This window comes from Phragmites australis, chromosome 10 (assembly GCF_958298935.1).
Source record: "Phragmites australis chromosome 10, lpPhrAust1.1, whole genome shotgun sequence".
Lineage (NCBI taxonomy): Eukaryota > Viridiplantae > Streptophyta > Magnoliopsida > Poales > Poaceae > Phragmites > Phragmites australis.
In genome coordinates, this window is record NC_084930.1 from 20657514 (window position 1) to 20677083 (window position 19570).

Sequence of the window (19570 nt, forward strand, 5' to 3'; positions counted from 1 at the left end):
TCACTGCCGGTTACAGAATCGGTAGTGATGGTACATATCACTGCTGGTTCATGTAATGGACTGGCAGTGATAAGCCAACTATTATTGCCAGTTCACATAATTAACCAACAGTGATAGTTGAATTATCGATCACTGCTGGTCCATTACATGAACCGGGAGTGATAACCCTTACTCCCCACCCAGTACAACTGTTGTTAGCAACAACATATTTGAAAAACAACACATATACATATACAATTCATCACATATAGGTCTAACAATTTCATTCACAAATCACATATATACATACACGATTAACATATCATTCACAAAGATCCTTGATTGGACATTTCGTTCACAAATCACATACATGATTAACATTTAAAATCACATTTCATTCACGAATAACTCTCTAAATCACAATTTGTTTCAAAAACCTCATGGTTCACTTGAAACATTTATAAAGGGAAACAAAGAGTAGTTGTTACCAACGTGGCACATTCGCAGCTCGAAGTTCTGAAGATATCAATTCAGCTTTATTAGTTATATTGTATATTAAGTGCACTTGGTTTAAATATTTCAGGAATGTACTATAAAATTCTCATATTGTACTATCTCGGTTGCAGTGCGCAAAAGAAAAACATCATTAGGTGTATCTTCCACCTATCAAGCCTCTAGAGAGTGAAGAAGTCACAGAAGAGATTATATTAACATCATTGAGGTGAGCCCTAACTCAACATTCTGCGCTGCAAGCACATGATGGGCATTGGCCTGTTGATTTCAGTGGAATAATGTTCATTATGCCTATCATGGTATGTGCTTAATTTTGATTTGGCGTCATCATTTAACTTCCTTACCGGCCTAATATATTCCATAGACAACATTTATATCAGATAATTTGTATTCAATGTCATGCCATATAGTTTAGTTGCATTGATGAACTCATGGCTTATGCCATCTGGATCCACCATGATATCTTCCAAATAAATGGAGTTTATTGTTTATGGCATAATTGATGAGCTTTATGTATTTCTTGCAGGTATTTGCTCTCTATGTCACTGGATCACTCAATACTGTTCTATCAAAAGAATATCGACATGAGATATGTCGCTACATTTACAACCATCAGGCATGTCAGCAACATTCTTTCTAGCGATATTATTTGGTCAAATGTGCATCATTTTGTAGACGGCATATCTACAAGTTGCAAATTATGAGAAAGTTTGTATGTAACCCATGTAGAATGAAGACGGTGGTTGGGGCACACAAGTGTTGGGACCAAGCACCATGTTTGGCTCATGCTTAAATTATGTTACCTTAAGACTTCTCGGTGAGGTGTCCACACATGATGCATTGATCAAAGGATGTGAATGGATTATGCTACATGGAAGTGCTGCTGCAATACCACAATGGGGAAAGATATGGCTCTCGGTATGCAAACACTACCACAGAACACCATATATGTAGCATCTCATCAGTGTCGGTTCAACAGTAATCGGTATTGAAGACATATCAGTTCCGGTTATTAAACTCCTGCACATAAACAACGACTGAGGAGCAAAGAACTGGCACTGGTAGTTACTATGAATGTAGATTCGTGGCTGAAACCGGCACTGATAGTGACTGATACATCAATGCCGGTTCTAGATATGAACCGGTACTAATACATCAGTGCTGCTTCTAGCCAAAAACTGGCACTGATAATCAGTATCAGTGCCGATTGTAGCTACAAACCGATACTTAAGATTGCTACTGTTCATCTTAAAAAATTCATAACATTTTCACACGAAATCGGATGACAAAAAATTTTATATGAGAATTAGAGTTCTCGATGAGATCTACAACTTTATAGTTGAATTTTTTTTAATTTGAGGTCATTAATTGCCCAAATAATTATAATAAATTTGTAGCAGCAGTTGATGACGGTTCACATTGAAAAATTCATAACTTTTTCACATGGAATCGGATGGAAAAAAGCTTTATATGAAAATTGTAGAACTTGACAAGATGTACAACTTTACAGTTCACAACTTTTTCAGTTGAGGTCATTTAGATGTCTAAATAGCTATTCAAACTTTCAGTCAGAAGATATCAAAAGGATTTATTGTGTTACTATACTCATAAACGGACGATAGCTGAGATGGTTAGAGGGGCATGCGCGCGCGCAGTCTATGAGATCTTGAGTTCGAGTCTTGGTTGCCGCATACGAGTGAATATCGCGTGACTTACTAATGTTGGGCGCGTTCGGGAAGGCATCCTCTGGTTGGGTGCCGCTAGTTGCGAATTTTTTTCAGCTTTTTTGAGCTAAAAATCGTTGAATCAAGACCGAGACTGTCGGTGCCAGTTGGTAGCTCCAACCGACACTGATAGTCCACTATCAGTGCCGGTTGGAACCACCAATCGGCACATATAGTGATTTTCAGTGCCGGTTCCGTACCCGGCACTGATAGTCAGTGATTATCAATGTCGAGTAATTAGTCTTAGTTCAAAACCCGACATTGATGTGGGTTTTTGCAGTAGTGAAATGGAATAAAAAATTGATACAATTACTTCCTATATATGCATGTGTATGTAAAAGCCACTGGGGTTCTATTTTGCCATGGTTCTCTATATAATATTCTTAGTTCCCATAGGTTTCATGCATCATCAATTTTTTTCAAAAAATATTCTAAAAGATTTGAAGAAGGACAAAGTAAACCCAAAAAATGAAATGCCTTCTTAATGTATTTGCGTTCTAGTTTGTGAATAAATCAGTGAACACACCGAATGTTATTTTTGAACCTTCGATATTGGATGATGTTTTACATTTAAATTATCATCGAAGAGTACACCAAATGTATTAGAGCTGAATTGCGCCATTTGAAATGATGGCGCCTGTGTGCCTTGTTGCCCAAATGTAGCACTATCCATAATATTCTGAATCAATTTAAAGGATAATTCCATAGCTAACTCTAGTTATTATTGGGTTTGCAATTAAACTATTTATGCATCTTTGTTTATCTAAAGTATTGTTACAGATTTTAGCATTTCTTGGTTTCTTAGGGCCCTCTGGCCTCTGGTTTGAAGCAAGGTCTTACTGAAAATTGGACGCATGCCTACAATTCCAACTGCAGTTACGGAATTTTTATGTATGTTATAATTTACCGACTTGAAATTTACTAACTAAAGGTTCTCATCTTTTCAAATGAAGGTGATTGGTTTGTATGATTGGTCTGGAAACAATTCGATCATTCCTGAATTATGGCTTGTCCCACACTTTCTTCCAATTCATCCAGGTGGTTGTCTATGTTCTTAGGTCAATTATCGTTGAACCTTTGTTATAGGTGATGTCCCTCATAACACAAAATGCATATTGAATTCCAATGTTCCTGCTGCTGTTCCGCTTGCAATTAATGTCATCAGTTATTTATTATAAATGGGCTGATTGAAATGCATGTGTCAACCAACTTTATTTTGGGCTCCGCCAAATCAGTCCTATAATGAGAGCATCTGCTTATTTCAGTCATATATCTACAAGGACATTTTTACGTTTTTGTTACAAGATCTTTTTGTGATAAGAAACTAACGAATCAAGTGTAAATAAGGTCAGGTTTGTTCGGGCTGTGTCTTTTTGCAGATGCAAGATATGCTTAATAAATTAATTCAGCTCATGATTCAATGTAGCTTTTCACTCTGAATATTCCAAAAGGTTATGTATCCACAGAGATTTGGTAATCGATTACCTAGTGCTTTCAATATATCTTTCACTTATGACCCAAAACAGATAAAGAGTTGCGTAGAGAGGGCTAATCCGATAACATGCCATAGAAAGATAATTTAGGGTTCTAGTGTTCTGGCCTAGGGTCGACACGTAGTTAGGAAAGCAACTTGAAATCTACACTTCTCAATTAGTAAAGCCAAACAACAAGGTATGTTTCAAATTATAATTTGTAAATCATTGGCTCCATGAGTAGCGCTTGCGTGGCAAGAAGCTTATGGACGAAGGGATGAAGGATGGAGCGTAAAAGTTAATGGTTCACCTATCGTTTGACACGTTGGTCTTAAGCAATGTTCACGGTGAACAAAGGGATGGGAGCCCTTGGTTCTTGATGGAAAAAAGAGTGGTGAGCTAGAGTTTCTGAAAGGGTAAGGTTGGACGAAATATCACCTCGATTCCCACTGTGGTGCAAGGGGCAGAAAAACGGAGAGAGAACAACGAGGTGAATATCTTTTTTCTTTGACATGGTGGCTTACACTCGAAGGCCTGGGCGCAGTTCCCCTGTGTGTGTGGTGTCAGGCAATGGTGGGTGAATCTACATCGACAAGCGCACTCATCTTCGGTTTGGTGAGCGTGGCCTGTGGCATCTGAGCTGGCCAAGGTCCTTGCTCATTGGCCTGATCCATGGCATCTAGAGGTGGTGGTCTTGGAGGGATGACCTCCGACATGGACTTGGCATGGCAGCAAGAAAAAACAGAGGAAGTCGCTTGAAAGAGGGTGTAGGCGAAAGTCGGTACGACTGACGGGTAAAGCAGTCTAGCCCGCTCGTCAGTATAAATTTTATGACAGACTTACTGGTGAGGCTGGCAATGTCTGTGACTCAGGCTCATGTTTGCACGTGGGTGCAGATTGCTGTGCTGTGGTTTTGGACTTTTGGTTTGATAGAAAGGGGGCGAGAGAGAGATGGCCGGCTTGGGTTGAGCCTGATACTGTGCTTAGATTTTCCAATGGGATTTCCAATCGATTGAGCCTGATACTTGGTTAGATATTCATTTGAATTATTCTCTGTTCAAACTGATTCCTAAAACCTTGGACAAAGTATCAACTGGTTGTTTCAGTTGCACCATATGGTAAAAGTTTCAGGATTTTAATTAATAAACTTGTCTCAATAATTCTTTGATGCATCTAAAAAATATGAGCTCCAAAGCCTGCCCAAACTTGCTTGGGATAAAAGGCTATGCCATTATTGTTGTTGTCAAATTGAGCTCCAAAATTTCAAATAAAATCCCAGAAGTTTATTTTAGAGGTAGTAAGCACATAACTAACTGGATTTAAATTTTGGAATGTTAGATTTAGACAAATTTTGGTTGAAATGGTGGAAGTTTGTGAAAGCAGATATACTTTTTCATGTGAAGTCACTCTCTCCTGATTTGAAAATATATTTTTCTATGACACCATTGAAAATTATTGACGATCTATAAATGTAGATAGGTGGGGAAGACATAATTCAAGCAACCCACAGCTGAGCGAGGGTGATGCACTAGTATTATATTTACCTAATTGCTAATGGAATAATGTGTGCCATTCTAAATAAAATTTATCAATCTCTGACATCACAAACCTTTTGTATTTATTCTTTTCTCCTATATTTTGCCATTTAAATTAGACTTTCTGTACCACAGGACGATTTTGGTGCTTTTGTCGTTTGGTTTATATGCCTATGGCATATCTCTATGGTAAGAAGTTTGTTGGGACAATTACACCAACAATACTGGCAATGAGAGAGGAGCTCTATAATGTACCTTACAATGAGATTGATTGGAACAAGGCTCGTGATACTTGTGCCAAGGTTCGTTTCTATTAAGTTTTAGTTACCCCCAGATACAATTGTTTTTTTTTCTGATTTTTCTTTGGATAAGTTTTTTCAATAAGTGAAAGTAATTAAGCTAACAATTTCATATGGTACAAGTTTGTGAAAAATCATATGTAAAAGTGTTAAAAAAATTCTCAAAACAATCTCAGTTATAGGTGAGTTACGTTCTATATCCAAGAAGAATTTGAAGAACAAATTCAGATTCATTTGTGAGATAAAAAGGCCAAATTGTAGATTCAATTGAGCAAATTAAATGGTGTTCACTATTACACTTGCAATTTTTCTTCTTTTTTTTCTGTATATCTCGCTAGCCGGATTGAATGTTATCACAAATGTTGCATGCATGCAGAACTAACCTCGTCTATAGCTATAGCTCAGATTTTTCTTCTTTTGAGAATTTTTTAAACACTATACATATGATTTTGAAAGAATTTACACTATCTTCAATTGTTGGCTTGTTTTCACCTGATATGACATCTATTTCAAGCTACCAAATTATATAGTGTGTTTATGTATGTACTGCATCGTACAACAACAACAACAATGGATTTTTAGTCCCAAGTAAGTTGGAGTAGACTTGAGGTGAAACCCAACAAGAGCCCACAACAAAGACGATATGAAAAGTAAAAAGGTATTAGTAATAGATTTTTTCTAAAACGAGATCAATAGCCTAGTCATGGTTCGTGCACGTGGATTACTGATTTCCATGCGCACCTATCAAGGATAAATCTTTGGGCATATTCATTCTTTTAAAACTCTCTTTATATTACTGCCTTCTGCCATGTCAGGTTTGGCCAACCACGGCCTCTCCTAGCATTATAGGCACGCCTAAGGACTCCGCTATGCATAGGTGCTTCTGGTGGTTTCCGTTGGATATGTCCAAACCATATTAAATGATGTTGGACAAGCTTTTCTTTAATTGGTGCATTTCCATGATTTGTGAACCGCTGATCTTACAAATACATAAAGGATGTAGGGGATACTCCCTATAGTTGAATCCACACTACAAACACACAGATTTATATAGGTTCAACAATCCCAAAGGATAATAGCCCTACGTCATGTGGTCTTGTATTGATCTTTGAGATAGTTGTACATGGGGGGAGGGGAGGTCTTGACTAGCCTAGATAGATCTAAACATAGTCGAGGGCCTCTTACTTGTAGTCTCGGCGAGTTGTCGATGTAGATCGCAATTACAGAAGGCACAAAGGCTTTAAGCTCCTATACACTTGGGTCTTGTTTGTGGACTTCAATGGACTTGTCCTTCGTAGGGTCCCCTGGCTCCGTATATGTATGTATATATATATATATATATATATATATAGGGGACACCGTGTTGCCCTTGGACTCCTTCCTGAGTATGATTCCAATATTCTAAGAGATAAACATCCATATCTGTGAGATATCCTGGTATCTGTGGGCATTTTCCACACATATAGGGATTCCTTTTCTGACGATGTGCAGTATATAACTACTGTATCTAGATCCCCTAGGGTTTCCTATATTCTTAGGGCATATCTCTATGCTTGGAACCGGATATACGTATGGAAACTACACATAGGAACCAGATATATATATATATATATATATATATATATATAGACGGAACCACGAGACCCTGCGGAGGATCAAGCCATTTAATTCTATAGAAGCCTCAAGCTCTAGAACCTTCAGTACTTCTAATCTACAACAGCTATCCACCGAGACCATATGCAAGGAGACCTCGGCTAGGTTTAGATCAATATAAGATAATCAGGATGTAGGGCTATTATCCTAGGGGAGGCCGAAACTTGTATAAATCTTTGTGTGTGATGTGTGATTCGACTACAGGAAGTATCCCATACCTCATTCACGAGTTTGTAAGATTGGCAGCTCACAAATCGTGAACAGCTGACACCGTTCGTGGGGAATATGACCAAAGACATCGAATCGTCAACACACAACATGTCTTCAACTTCACCCAAGTCTACACTGAGAACTGGCTTCTCGGACAAGGGGTTCTACGACAACTTTACCCTCTCAACCGACAAAGAACCGGCTGTTGACCGGGTGGATCTCGATGACAACCATATTAGTGATGACTCTAGCGACGAGGTAAGTCATTTTATGGATCAATGCACTAAAGACTACAACATCGAGCTTCAATCACTTGGTGGCCAAGACGATTGTGCAAGTTATGTTTGCTGCAAGTTGGGATTCTCCCCCGCGACTTTTGACAACATGGATTGTCAAAGCACCTACTCGGAGATTTGCTCCGATGAAAAATCCATGATGGATCTAAACTTCTCATTCACTAACGACTACCCCCAAGAAGTCTTTGCCATCGGAGACGAGGGCGCTAGTCCGTCTAATCATGATGATAATGATCCCGCAAATATATGGGGACCCACTGCTCCGACAGTGGGAAACAACAATCAGCTTCCATTGACAACAACTACTCCGATCGAAAATCCCAATGGGATCTAGGATCTCGCGTCTCCTGATCATCACCTGGGAACCCATCACTTCAAATCTGCAATAGATCACAAGCTCCTCCTTCTACATGAAGCCCTCCAACAAACCCGACTTTAGATCTGACTATCCCTGGCGGCAAGGACTTGATCAACTTGATGATCAACATGGCCAAAGAAGCTATCCTCCAGGCCAAGAACTCTTCACAAGTTGTAGTCGCAAATAGCTCTAACCGGGGGAAGTCCTGCATTGATCCTTCCCATGATGACTCAGATCCGAAAATATGTAACCCCCAGAACAAGATAGTCTCGGAAGACAACCGAGCCCATAGCCACCGGAGAATGTCGCCGATCAGGAACCACCCCATCAACGATGTACATGAAATCATCTAGCAGCGAAGATGCTCGAAGACCCCTGAGGAATAGTCGACTTCTCCTTGATGGCCTAACTAGAGGTCATCCCGGCGCCATTCGAGTAGGACCCATGGTCGATACCTAAAACCGATGGGCAGAACCCCTATGGCTCCCCGGAATAATGACGGTGCCATCAACAGTTGCTAGGTCTTCTCTTTAGATCGACAAAGGGTGAACAGGCCGCCACGGTTTTGGCTTAGGTCGACCGAGGAGTATAGTAGGACCATGAATCCCATTGAGTTCCTCCAGATTTACACTACAGTCATCTAAGCGGCCGGTGGGGATGAAAAAAATTATGGCTAACTTCCTACCCATAGCCCTTGAAGGGTCAGCCAGGACTTGTGTGACCAATCTACTGCCAGGGAAGATATAGTCATGGGTGAAGCTTTGTGACATGTTATGAGCCAACTTCCAAGGTACTTACATTCACCAGGGTAAGAAAAATGACCTTTTCTGGGTCTTGCAAATGAAGAAGAAAACCTTTCGCGAGTTCATTCGCCGCTTTAGCAACACCTGGAACTCCATCGTGAAGATAAACGACTATGAAATCATCCAAGCGTTTACCCAAGGGGTCAGGAGTCGACGATGCATTGATGACCTCACCAAGAAGGAACCTGAGACATTCAAAGAGCTCATGAAGATCGTCAACAAGGTGTCCAATCCCGAAGAGGTGCTCCTGTTCATCAAGAAAAGGGACTAGGGCATCAAGTGCCCCCAGCCTGGACTAAATGATGACCCGACGATGAGCAAGAACATGAAGAACACAAAACAAGGTAATAGAAGAAAACTAAGACTAATGAAGTTTTGGCAGATCTTCTCGATACACGTCCTGGCTTGTCCCGGGGTAAGGGCTACCAACCAGGCAATGGCGAATTCTCCAACAATCCATGGTGTGACTTCCACCAGACCAACAGTCATAGCCTCAATGGCACATCTAGCAGAAGTTAATCGAGGTTGAGATTGATAAGGCCAGGGGAAGAAGACCCAGCTCATAACGCAGATCATGTACTCCAGCTCTAGAAGCAATGACAGCATGGACCAAATGTTGTATCAGCTGGGAGAAAGAATTGTCAACCATGTGTTTGGCAACTCCACATCCTACCAGTCCAAAGATCAATACAAGATGGTGGACTGAGAAGTCTTAGCAGCCATTCACAAGTGTGGTCAGGCTGTCAAGTGGTCGAATGTTGAAATCTCTTTCGGCCAAGACAACTGCCCAAAGATATTCGTACAACAATGCCGCTATTTGATAGTGCTCGAGCCTATGATCAACAACTACAAGGTCTCCCAAGTGCTTATCGATGGAGGAAGTTCTCTGAACATCCTCTTCTTAGGAGCACTCAATGCGATACAGATCGCCTGATCTATCATCAAGACAGTTACTCAAGCCTTCCATAGCATAGTACATGGAACTTCATCAACACATATTGGCCATATATTGCTTCCTATCACTTTCGAGAAGCATGATAACTTCCCAATAGAGAAGTTTTTGTTTGATGTGATCGATTTCGAGACAGCATATAACACCATCTTAGGATGAACAACTCTAGCCAAGTTCATGGCTGTCGTGCACTACGCATATCAGTGTGTGAAAATCTCACAACCCGAGGGAGCATCGCTGTCTGGGGTTGCCCCAAGGCAGGCCTTTGCTGCAACAAGCAGAGTCTTGACAAGGCCGCTCAACACCAACCCAATAGGGAGACCAATAACTGGAGGCCTAAGGCAACCATGAAGTCTCACGATGAAGCCAAAACCGTTCTTTTAGACCTAGAGGAGCCATCCAAGATCGGATCAACTCTAACCTCGATCCTAAATAGGAACTCACGCTCTTCACCTTTGTCTGAGCAAACACTGACGTGTTTGGATGGCAGCCATCCGATATATCTGGTATCACTAGGGATGTGATCGAGCACAATTCTATATGACCTGATGCCAAGCTGGTTGAACAGAAGCTCTGGTGATTCGTGCATGACCGAAAGGAAGCAATCAAGGAGGAAATTGAAAGGCCCACGAACGCAGGGTTTATCAAAGAAGTGGATCATCCTGAGTGGCTTGCTAACCGTGCCATGGTTAAAAAGTAAAACAACAAGTGACGCATGTGCGTGGATTTCACTGACCTCAACAAAGCCTACCCGAAGGATGCCTTCCCTCTATCGCGAATAGATCAGATAGTTAACTCCACCTCTGGGTGCGACTACCTCAGCCTTCTGGATGCCTACGTTGGTTATCACCAAATTAGTATGCATCCTGAGGACAAGGAGAAAGCCTCCTTTATAACTCCTTTCGGAGTATTCTGCTACGTAAAGATGCCCTTCGGACTGAAGAATGCATGCGCCACATATAAACGTGGCATGCAGATAGCCTTTCACAACCAGATTGGTCGAAATGTTGAAGCCTATGTTAATGATCTTGTCGTCAAGACTAAAAAAAAGGAAGATCTTATCTCTAACTTGCAAGAAATCTTCAACAATCTAAGCAAGCACGGAGTCATGCTTACCACAGAGAAGTGCATGTTCGGAGTTGATGCAGGAAAGCTACTCGGGTACCTAGTGTCAAACCGGGGAATCAAGGTCAGTCCCAACAAGATCAGGGCCATCGAAGAAATGCAACCCCCAGGTCCGTACGTGAAGTTCAAAAACTAACTAGGTGCATGGCAGCTCTTAGTCATTTCATATCTCGACTTGGAGACCGAGGGCTTCCTTTCTTCAAGTTACTACACCAACACAACAACATCAAATGGTCTGAAGAGGCTGATGAGGCGTTCAAAAATCTAAAGAAGTATCTTTCTTCCCCCCTGTGCTAGTCACTCGCAACCCAAATGAAGAACTCTTATTATACATAGCGGCCAGACCATGCACTATGAGCGTAGTATTGGTGGTGGAACGAGAAGTTCCCAACAAGCGAGAGAAGAGCAAGCGACCAGTAGACTACATTAGAGAAGTGCTCCATGATCCTAAGGAGTGCTACCCGCAAGTGTAGAAGCTACTGTATGGAGTACTGATGGTCTCTCGCAAGCTAAGGCACTATTTTCAGGCTCAAAAGATCACCATACTATCAATATTCCGACTTGGGGAAATCCTCCACAATAAATATGCCATTGGATGAATTGCTTAGTGGACTGTTGAGACCAGAGAATTTGATATTCGCTTCATACCTCGAATAGCGATCTAGTTGCAAGTACTCACTGACTTTGTCGCCGAATGGACAAAACTTGATGAACCGCAGGAAAACCGCACTGACATGTCCGACATATGGACTCACTTCTTCGATGGGTCATTCATGCTCCAAGGCTTAGGGGCTATAATTATACTCATCTCTCCCATAGGAGGAAGGCTGCAATATGCTTTGTAGCTTGACTTTATGGCCACAAACAACGTAGCTAAGTATGAGGGTCTGCTCGCTATTCTTCTAGTAGCTTCTGCTCTTGGTATCATCCTCCTTTTCGTGAAATGGGGTTCATAGTTGGTGGTGAAGAAAGCTATCAAGGAGTATCAAACCTCGGACAAGACCATGATAGATTATCTTGCGGAGGTGAGAAAGTTGGAAAAGAAATTTGTCGGACTCGAGGTCAAGTACATCCCTAGGAAAGATAACTGCCTCACCGATAGTCTTGCCCGACTAGCCTCCTCACATTCTCCAGGACAAACTAGGGTCTTCACAGAAAGACTCTCAGAGCAGTTCATGAAATAATCAAATGACACGGCCGAAGAAGTGGCGGTCTATGAGACCTATAACCAACCCAAGTGCTCACTAGGAATCGACACTCCAAAAGGAGTCATGGGAGAATTAGTGGCTGCACTTGAGTACAAGGATTTGTGGATGGATCAAATCCTCATATTTCTTCAAGATCAAGTTGTGCCTAATTATGATGCACTATCTGAGTAAATATCTCATCAATTCAAGATGTATACCTTGGTAGATGATGTCCTCTATCGAAGAGGCATCCACAGAGTACTCATGAAGTTCATCTCTTAAAAGCTGGGTAGAGAACTATTCGAAGAAATCAATGGAGGGGTGTGCGGAGCTCATGCTTCCTTCCAAACATTGGTCGGAAAGGCATTCAGACAAGGTTTTCATTGGCCCTAGGCTCACCATGATGTGAGTGAGATGGTAAAAACATGTGCCAGCTATTAGTTCGATAGCTAGCGTGTGCACCAACCTACCCAAGCCTTACAAAAAATACCCTTATCATGGCCATTCATGAGTTGGGGCTGGATATTCTAGGGCCACTACCACAGAATCAATGAAAGCAGATGGTGTGTCACATATGGTTTCTTAGGACCTATCACTAACAAAATATCCTCTGACGGTTGCTAAGACAAATGTGTCTGTAACAAGACAGTCATCTAGGTGTGACTAAACTCACATAAGGTATTTATAAATCCATCTGCTTCTATCATACAAACACAGATGTCATTTAGAAAAACCCATCTGTGATATTGTCACAGACAGTTTCTTATAAGATCCGTCTGTGCCTATACGATAGACACATATGGATTTTATGAAAACCATTTGCATTTAAAGACCTGGGAATGTTTTCAAATTTGACCACTCGTCTCCCTAGCTCTTTTAGCTTTCCACACACATGACATGCTCATCTCCGCTTAATATAAAGTGACGAGGAGTGTTCTTCTTTCTCAATCGCCATATCCTAGTGTTCTACTACACTGAGAAGCGTCATCCTCACTCGTCATTAGTGTTGGAGAAACGAGATCTTGGTCGAGGTGAGTATCATATGGTTCCCATCACGGTTTAGTTAGGGTTTGCTAGGTTTTAATTAGTTTGATCTACGTAACTGATGGCAAAGCTTTGTTTGCATCGTAGATCTGCAATGACGCAGTTCACGACAATCATGAGGTGGCAGGATCGGGTTGTCCCTATGGCAGCTTCGACAGTGCGAATGCTTGGCGTCGACATTGGTTGGGTTGACTTCGTCTTCTTCGCTGCTATGAATGCCTCTTTGTGGACCATGTGTATGTTGTGAACCACGTTGTCCATTCTATTCTTCTGGATGAAAATTTATCCATTGCTATTCGTCACAATGTAGACATTTTCGTCAATTGCAAGACATGTTTGAACACACATTTCTTGCTGAACCATGGCTGGTGGTTTTGGAGCAACGTAGTCTGGTTCAAGCTCATGCATGAGCTAGACAAGGTGCAACCAGATCCAGATGACTATGAGCTGCTCATTGAAGATGATACTTGGGTTGACATTGTGCTGAAACGCAAGAGGCTGAGATGATTTCTATCATCTCGTATTTTTGAAAGACGGCATCTCATGACCCAAGTTTGTTCATCACTTTTCATCTTTCTAGAAGACAGTGTCGCCACGATGTCAATTATTTCATTATTTTGGAAGATAGCATCAATCGATCAATGATGTATAGCTAGGGATTCAGTTTAGCTAGCTAGATTTATGTGTTATGAACAATATGTGATGTGCATCTATGTGATGTTCTTAACCTTTGTGATATGTAAATAGATGTATTTTGCATTATGAATAATGTGTGATCAATGTTCTGAACAATGTATCAATATATTTAATTTGTGAATCATGAAGTATGTATCTATGTGACACTTTCCCCTATAAGAAAATTTGCTTCCTGGCTGCGCAACTAGGAAGCAAAATTTCTTATTTGGGGGGGGGGGGGGGAGGGTCAGATAGACGGTTTTTTAAAAAAAAACTTCATCTGTGACAATTAACACAGACAAGTTTAATAAAAAAACGTCTTTGACTCTAACTACACACACGGGTTTCAACAAAACCCTCCTGTGATCCTTATTACAACTAGAATGTTTTCTAGAAAATTCACCTCTGTGTAACTCTATGTAGATGGTTTTGAATCGTCTGCAACAAAGTCGATATCACATACACTTTTGCAGAGACGGAACCTATAACAATCTTTGATAGGGTTTAAAATCCATCTGTAATAACCTGTTCTGAGGTAGTAGGCCCTTCCCTATAGCACCTGGGGTTTTCAAGTTCCTCTTCATCGCAATCGATACTTTCAACAAGTGGATTGAAATTGAGCCAGTTAGTAAGATAACCTCGGCAGCAACCAAGAAGTTCATCATGAAAAGCATCATAACAAGGTTTGGCGTCCTGAGTAGAATTGTCACCGACAATGGAACTCAGTTCTCAAGTAGGACCATCATTGATTACTACGAGGGACTAGGCACTACAGTTTGCTTTGCGTTAGTAGCACATTCATAGAGCAATGGACAATTTGAACAGGCCAATGGTCTAGTGCTAGAAGGAATAAAGACTCGCGTCTTTAGCCGCTTATCCACCTATGCTAAAGCTTGGACATCTAAATTGCCTAATATACTCTAGGCACTCCGGACAACATCCAGCAGGACGACAGTTGAAATGACTTTCTTACTAGTTTACGGGGCTGACGCCATGCTACCCTGTGAACTAAAGATCAAATCTCACTGTGTTGAGCTGTACGCCAATAAGGATGAAATCTCAAGAAGACAGAATAACATCAACATTTTAGAAGAATAAAGGACTCAAGTGCTGATACGGTTGGCAAAGTACGAGCAAGGTCTCTAGCGCTACTATGACTAGAATGTCCGAATGAGAAACCTACAGCACGGGGATCTGATTCTACAACTCGTTCAAAGCCAGAAAAATAGCAACAAGCTATCTCCGAAGGGGGAGGGTCCTTATACGGTTGTTGAATCCAATCGTCCTGGGTTGTATTGGTTAGCAATTGAAGATAAACAAGTCCATAAAAACTCTTGGAATATCAACCATCTTCATAAGTTCTATGTGTAAGTACTTCAGATATATTTTGTAACAGTAGTTGTCATATTACCCTATAAGTTGAATGAATCTTTTTTCCAGCCTTTCTATTTGACCTTGCAGCTCAATGCCCGACAACGAGATCAGCCACTATTTGGGTATCTATACCTACGCGTGCACTCGACGTTACGGAAAGTTTCTCAGTGAAGGGTACATGTCTTTTACATTGTCTTTTATGTCTATGACTGTCTATTCCGGAACACTTCCCATGCAACCAGTTTGTGGCTTAACAGGTACTTAGTATTGAAAGTTAAAATACCATGTCATGCATGCCTCAAAGCGATTTCTAACGAGAAGAGATGATGCTTTAAAAGCACAACTGTAGGTATCGTGAAGTTCCTTATCAAGTCCTCGAGTGCCTGAAAACTACAATGCTTTTCACTCAAGTTGGACCTAAGGTATATCCACAATGTACATCCCAACAAGTGTCTACAAACTTCTTGAATTGATCAAAAGAAAAGGAATAAGGGGCTAAACAAGATAGGTTCACGCATGCCCTCTATATCATGCACTCATGGAGTCCCACATTCACATATAGGCATTTTAGTTGAAAGTAGAGACGTCATTAACGAGATTGAGTTCTATTTTACATATAAGTGATATGCTAAGGAAACTATACAAAAGAAGGTCCAAAAGAATCCCTAAGTCCTAGCCCGACGCGGTGCAGGGAGAGGAAACAAAAGACCCTAAAATAAGAGCCTATGCCCAAGGTTACTCCCCCGAAGCAGCTGATGTAGTAGTTGGCCACTCCGCCATCTTCTCCATCATCGTCGTTGCTGGAGAAGGATGTGGTGCTAGAGGGGGAGACTTTGGTGATGCAGGGAGAGGCCCTAATGGTGATGGAACCCTAACCCTAACCTCCCGGGCGTTAGATGATGATGAGAACTCCAAGGTCGGGTTTGGAGACTAAAGCAGATGACTTGGGGTAACAAATGTTCACCACCCATGGCTTAAAAAGGTCTCCACACAGTGGAGTGGCCATGACTCTCTGTCTTCAGATGTAGTACGGCGGGATTGGCCACATAATGACTCACAGTAAACCAAGCGTCTACCAGAAGTCGAATCACCTCCAGTCAGCGAGCTTGCGCAGACAAAGAAGCACTTGATGGTTCTTCGACTAGTTTGGTAACGGTTCTAACTACAACTCGGAGTCATGACTTCCTACGCCAAGTCTTGTTACATTCAATGCTCAAAATATCTTTAGACACATGTCGGAGCAGTTGGAACAATACGCTAGGGAGAACGATGCAATATTTTGTCGGATGAGCACAATTTCCAAACATCACCATGATCCATTGCCAGGGAAAGATTCCCTTTACCACTACGTAAAATCTCCACTGCGATGGTTCAAATTTCAAACCTAGTCAGTGATGAGTCTTTTCTCCCAATCCTTTCAAAACAATGGGATGATATTTCTCGAATGACTCAGAATTCCTATTTGGATGGAATACCTTCTCGGGAGCTCTCATGAGTACTAAGAGGTATTCGAAACCCCGACTAGAAGACCCAAAAACTCCAAGATCCCAGTTAGAAGTACCATCCTATTTGGGGACTTGAGTAACAACTTGAAGATGTAGTCGGTCAAAATCTTTATCTTTACTAAGTAAGCTTTTGATTCGTCAAAGCCTCATTTCACATACTGATGGGTAGTATAAAACTACCATATCTAGATCACTTAGGGTTCCTATATTCTTGGGGCATGGATTTCTAATAAACAGGGAAGTTTAAGGATGACAACGAAGGAGTCCAGAGATCACAGGATGACCCCCATATATATTTGGAGCCAGGAGACCCTTCGGAGGACAAGTCCATTGAGATCTATTCAAGCCATTCAATTCTATAGAAGCCTCAAGCTCTCGAGCCTTCGGTACTTTTGATCTACATTAGCCATCCACCAAGACCATATGCAAGGAGCCTGTGACTAGGTTTAGATTTACCTACACTAGCCAAAGCCCCCCTTGTAAACAGTCTCAAAGATCAATACAAGACAAACATGACATAGGCATGAACCTATATAAATCTCTATATGCGACATGTGATTCGACTATAGGAAGTATCGTTTACTTCATTCACAAGTTCGTAAGATCGGCGGTTCACAAATCGTCGACATTTTCTAGGCATGGACGTATGCTCCAAGAATACAGAAAACTCAAGGGGATCTAGATACATATAGGATACTAATATATGGTATTTTTATACTACCCATTGTCAGTGCCACCTCTAACCTATCAAGTATATCGTCATTTCGAATGCACCACATTAATGCATCTCTCCTATGCTTAATTGCTGTTGTAGTCATGATTGCTGCCCTATAGAACTTCCTTGTAGCATCCATGCCACCTTCCTGTCATAGAGGATGCTAGACGCTTGACGCCATTTCTATAACTCAGATCTTCATCAATATCACCAGCACTCTATAACATTGATTCCAAATATCAAAATAAACCCTTTGAATTATCTTTCAAAAAATATTGAAAGATACTGCATTGCATCACACAATTAGCAGCATTATCAGCGTACCTATTTATCTCATGTGGCATTATGTGGTTTTGTTATGAAGTGAAATTTTCTTTTCTGTTTTGCGATCAAACGAAGTGAAGATTTGAATTAGGTGTAAATTCTTTTCATATTGTAGCATCTATTTTGCATGCTGCAACTCCTTTTGAATTTTGAATTTCTTACTCAAATTGCTGTTGAGTTCTCTTACGAGTCATAACTCACAAATAAGTATCAACTCTAAGTTTTGCCACTGAAAAGTATTGGAGATGCGCTAGATACCAGATGAATCTATTGATGAAACATTAATTGAAAAGTGACTGTTATGTATGTTGGGAGGAAAAACATTTACTCTGTGCAAACAGTTAAGCCCACTCCCAATGCTAGTTTCTTAGACATTAATTAGGTGTACACCTATGCAAAAAGATGATGTGACAAATAATTTAAAGATGAAAGAGAAGGAGTTTGTTTCTTATGGAAGAAACTAGCTCTTTGAGCAATCCTAGGTGATTATGAGACAATAAATTGCTTTGGGAGAGACCTTAAGAAACTAGTAAGACACATGCATCCATTGGAAGCTTATTCTTAACATTAGTTTCTTACTCTCTCTTATCTTAGACATCACCTAAGAAACAAAGCATTGGGAGTGAGATTCTTCATAACACTACATTTACTTCTGTACATAATTTATTGTACCTTGATACACTAACAAATATATTCTCTATGCGTTTAACACTAATATATCTTTAGTGAACGTGAATACTTTTGAGTAGCATGTGCACATAACTTTCCTATGCAATTTTCCCAGAAGTCTTGATATCCGCAAATGCTTATTTAGTATACAAGAGATTAGTGTAATTATAACCATAGAAGAATTTTCCCTTTTCCTATGTTTTAAGTGTCCTGCATGTAAAATCACATTTACAATTAACAGTAACACTATTCAAGATTTCAGTATGTTCAATCCTTGTCTTGATAATTTTTACATTTCTTATCACAGTGCCTCCAACGATGGCATGTAGTGATTAAAACAGAAGCCAATTCTTATATGGCACTGAAGCAAATATTCCATTCATTCAAGTAAAAATAACCCATCCATCCATTGCATTCCACATTTACTGGTAAAAATGAAAGTTGCATAGAAATTCATTTTCTATTTAGCAATTTTCAAATGTGAAAAAGATAACTAATCTAAGTAAATTACTTAAGGAAGTGGGAAGTGAAAAGCACTGTTGAGTTTAATTCACATGCTGTCGTCAATAGAAAAATATTAGGTGTGCTACTGGCAGTTCTAAATTCCACCATAAAATATTATTGATTTTGGTTCATAAGAAATGTTATGTTCATCTTAGCTTCATTAACGTGGTTATATATAAGAAGCTATATACATAGGGTCTGTTCTAGTATGTAGCAACAATAGAAAATACATAGAATTTGAAGTGCTTGAACCTATGTTATTTTTGCTTTTGCATGCAGGAGGACCTTCGGTATCCGCGGTCATCTGTGCAGAATCTTGTATGGACTTGCATCAATGAAGTTGTGGAACCAATGCTGAATTGTTGGCCAGTTAATAAGTTAAGAGATCTAGCATTGAAAAAGATCATGAAACATATCCACTATGAAGATGAAAGTACTAAATACATCGGTGTATGTCCAATAAACAAGGTAATTGTATGCATACAATGTAGGAGACTGGTTTGAGTGCTCAATGAGCTTCAAAAAAAGGGTCCACTTATTCTATGTATGAGCAATTTTTGGTTGTCTTAGCTAGTTGACCTTCGTTTTGGCAAGACAAATTTTTATTTGGGCCCAGATGTATGCTGAATTGAATGCATTTGATAAGTAGTATAA

At 40.4% G+C, this 19570-nt stretch overlaps 1 protein-coding gene across 1 annotated transcript in view; it reads left to right on the plus strand.

The window, feature by feature from the left end:
* LOC133930304 (achilleol B synthase-like) overlaps nucleotides 1-19570 on the plus strand; it is a 37776-nt gene that overhangs the window by 6179 nt on the left and 12027 nt on the right. Inside the window, exons 2-7 of the mRNA XM_062376933.1 lie at nucleotides 606-791; nucleotides 1019-1108; nucleotides 1222-1410; nucleotides 3170-3254; nucleotides 5359-5525; nucleotides 19196-19384. Of these exons, the coding sequence (XP_062232917.1) occupies nucleotides 771-791; nucleotides 1019-1108; nucleotides 1222-1410; nucleotides 3170-3254; nucleotides 5359-5525; nucleotides 19196-19384 (741 nt within the window). The 5' untranslated portion in view covers nucleotides 606-770. The remainder of the gene's footprint in view (nucleotides 1-605; nucleotides 792-1018; nucleotides 1109-1221; nucleotides 1411-3169; nucleotides 3255-5358; nucleotides 5526-19195; nucleotides 19385-19570) is intronic.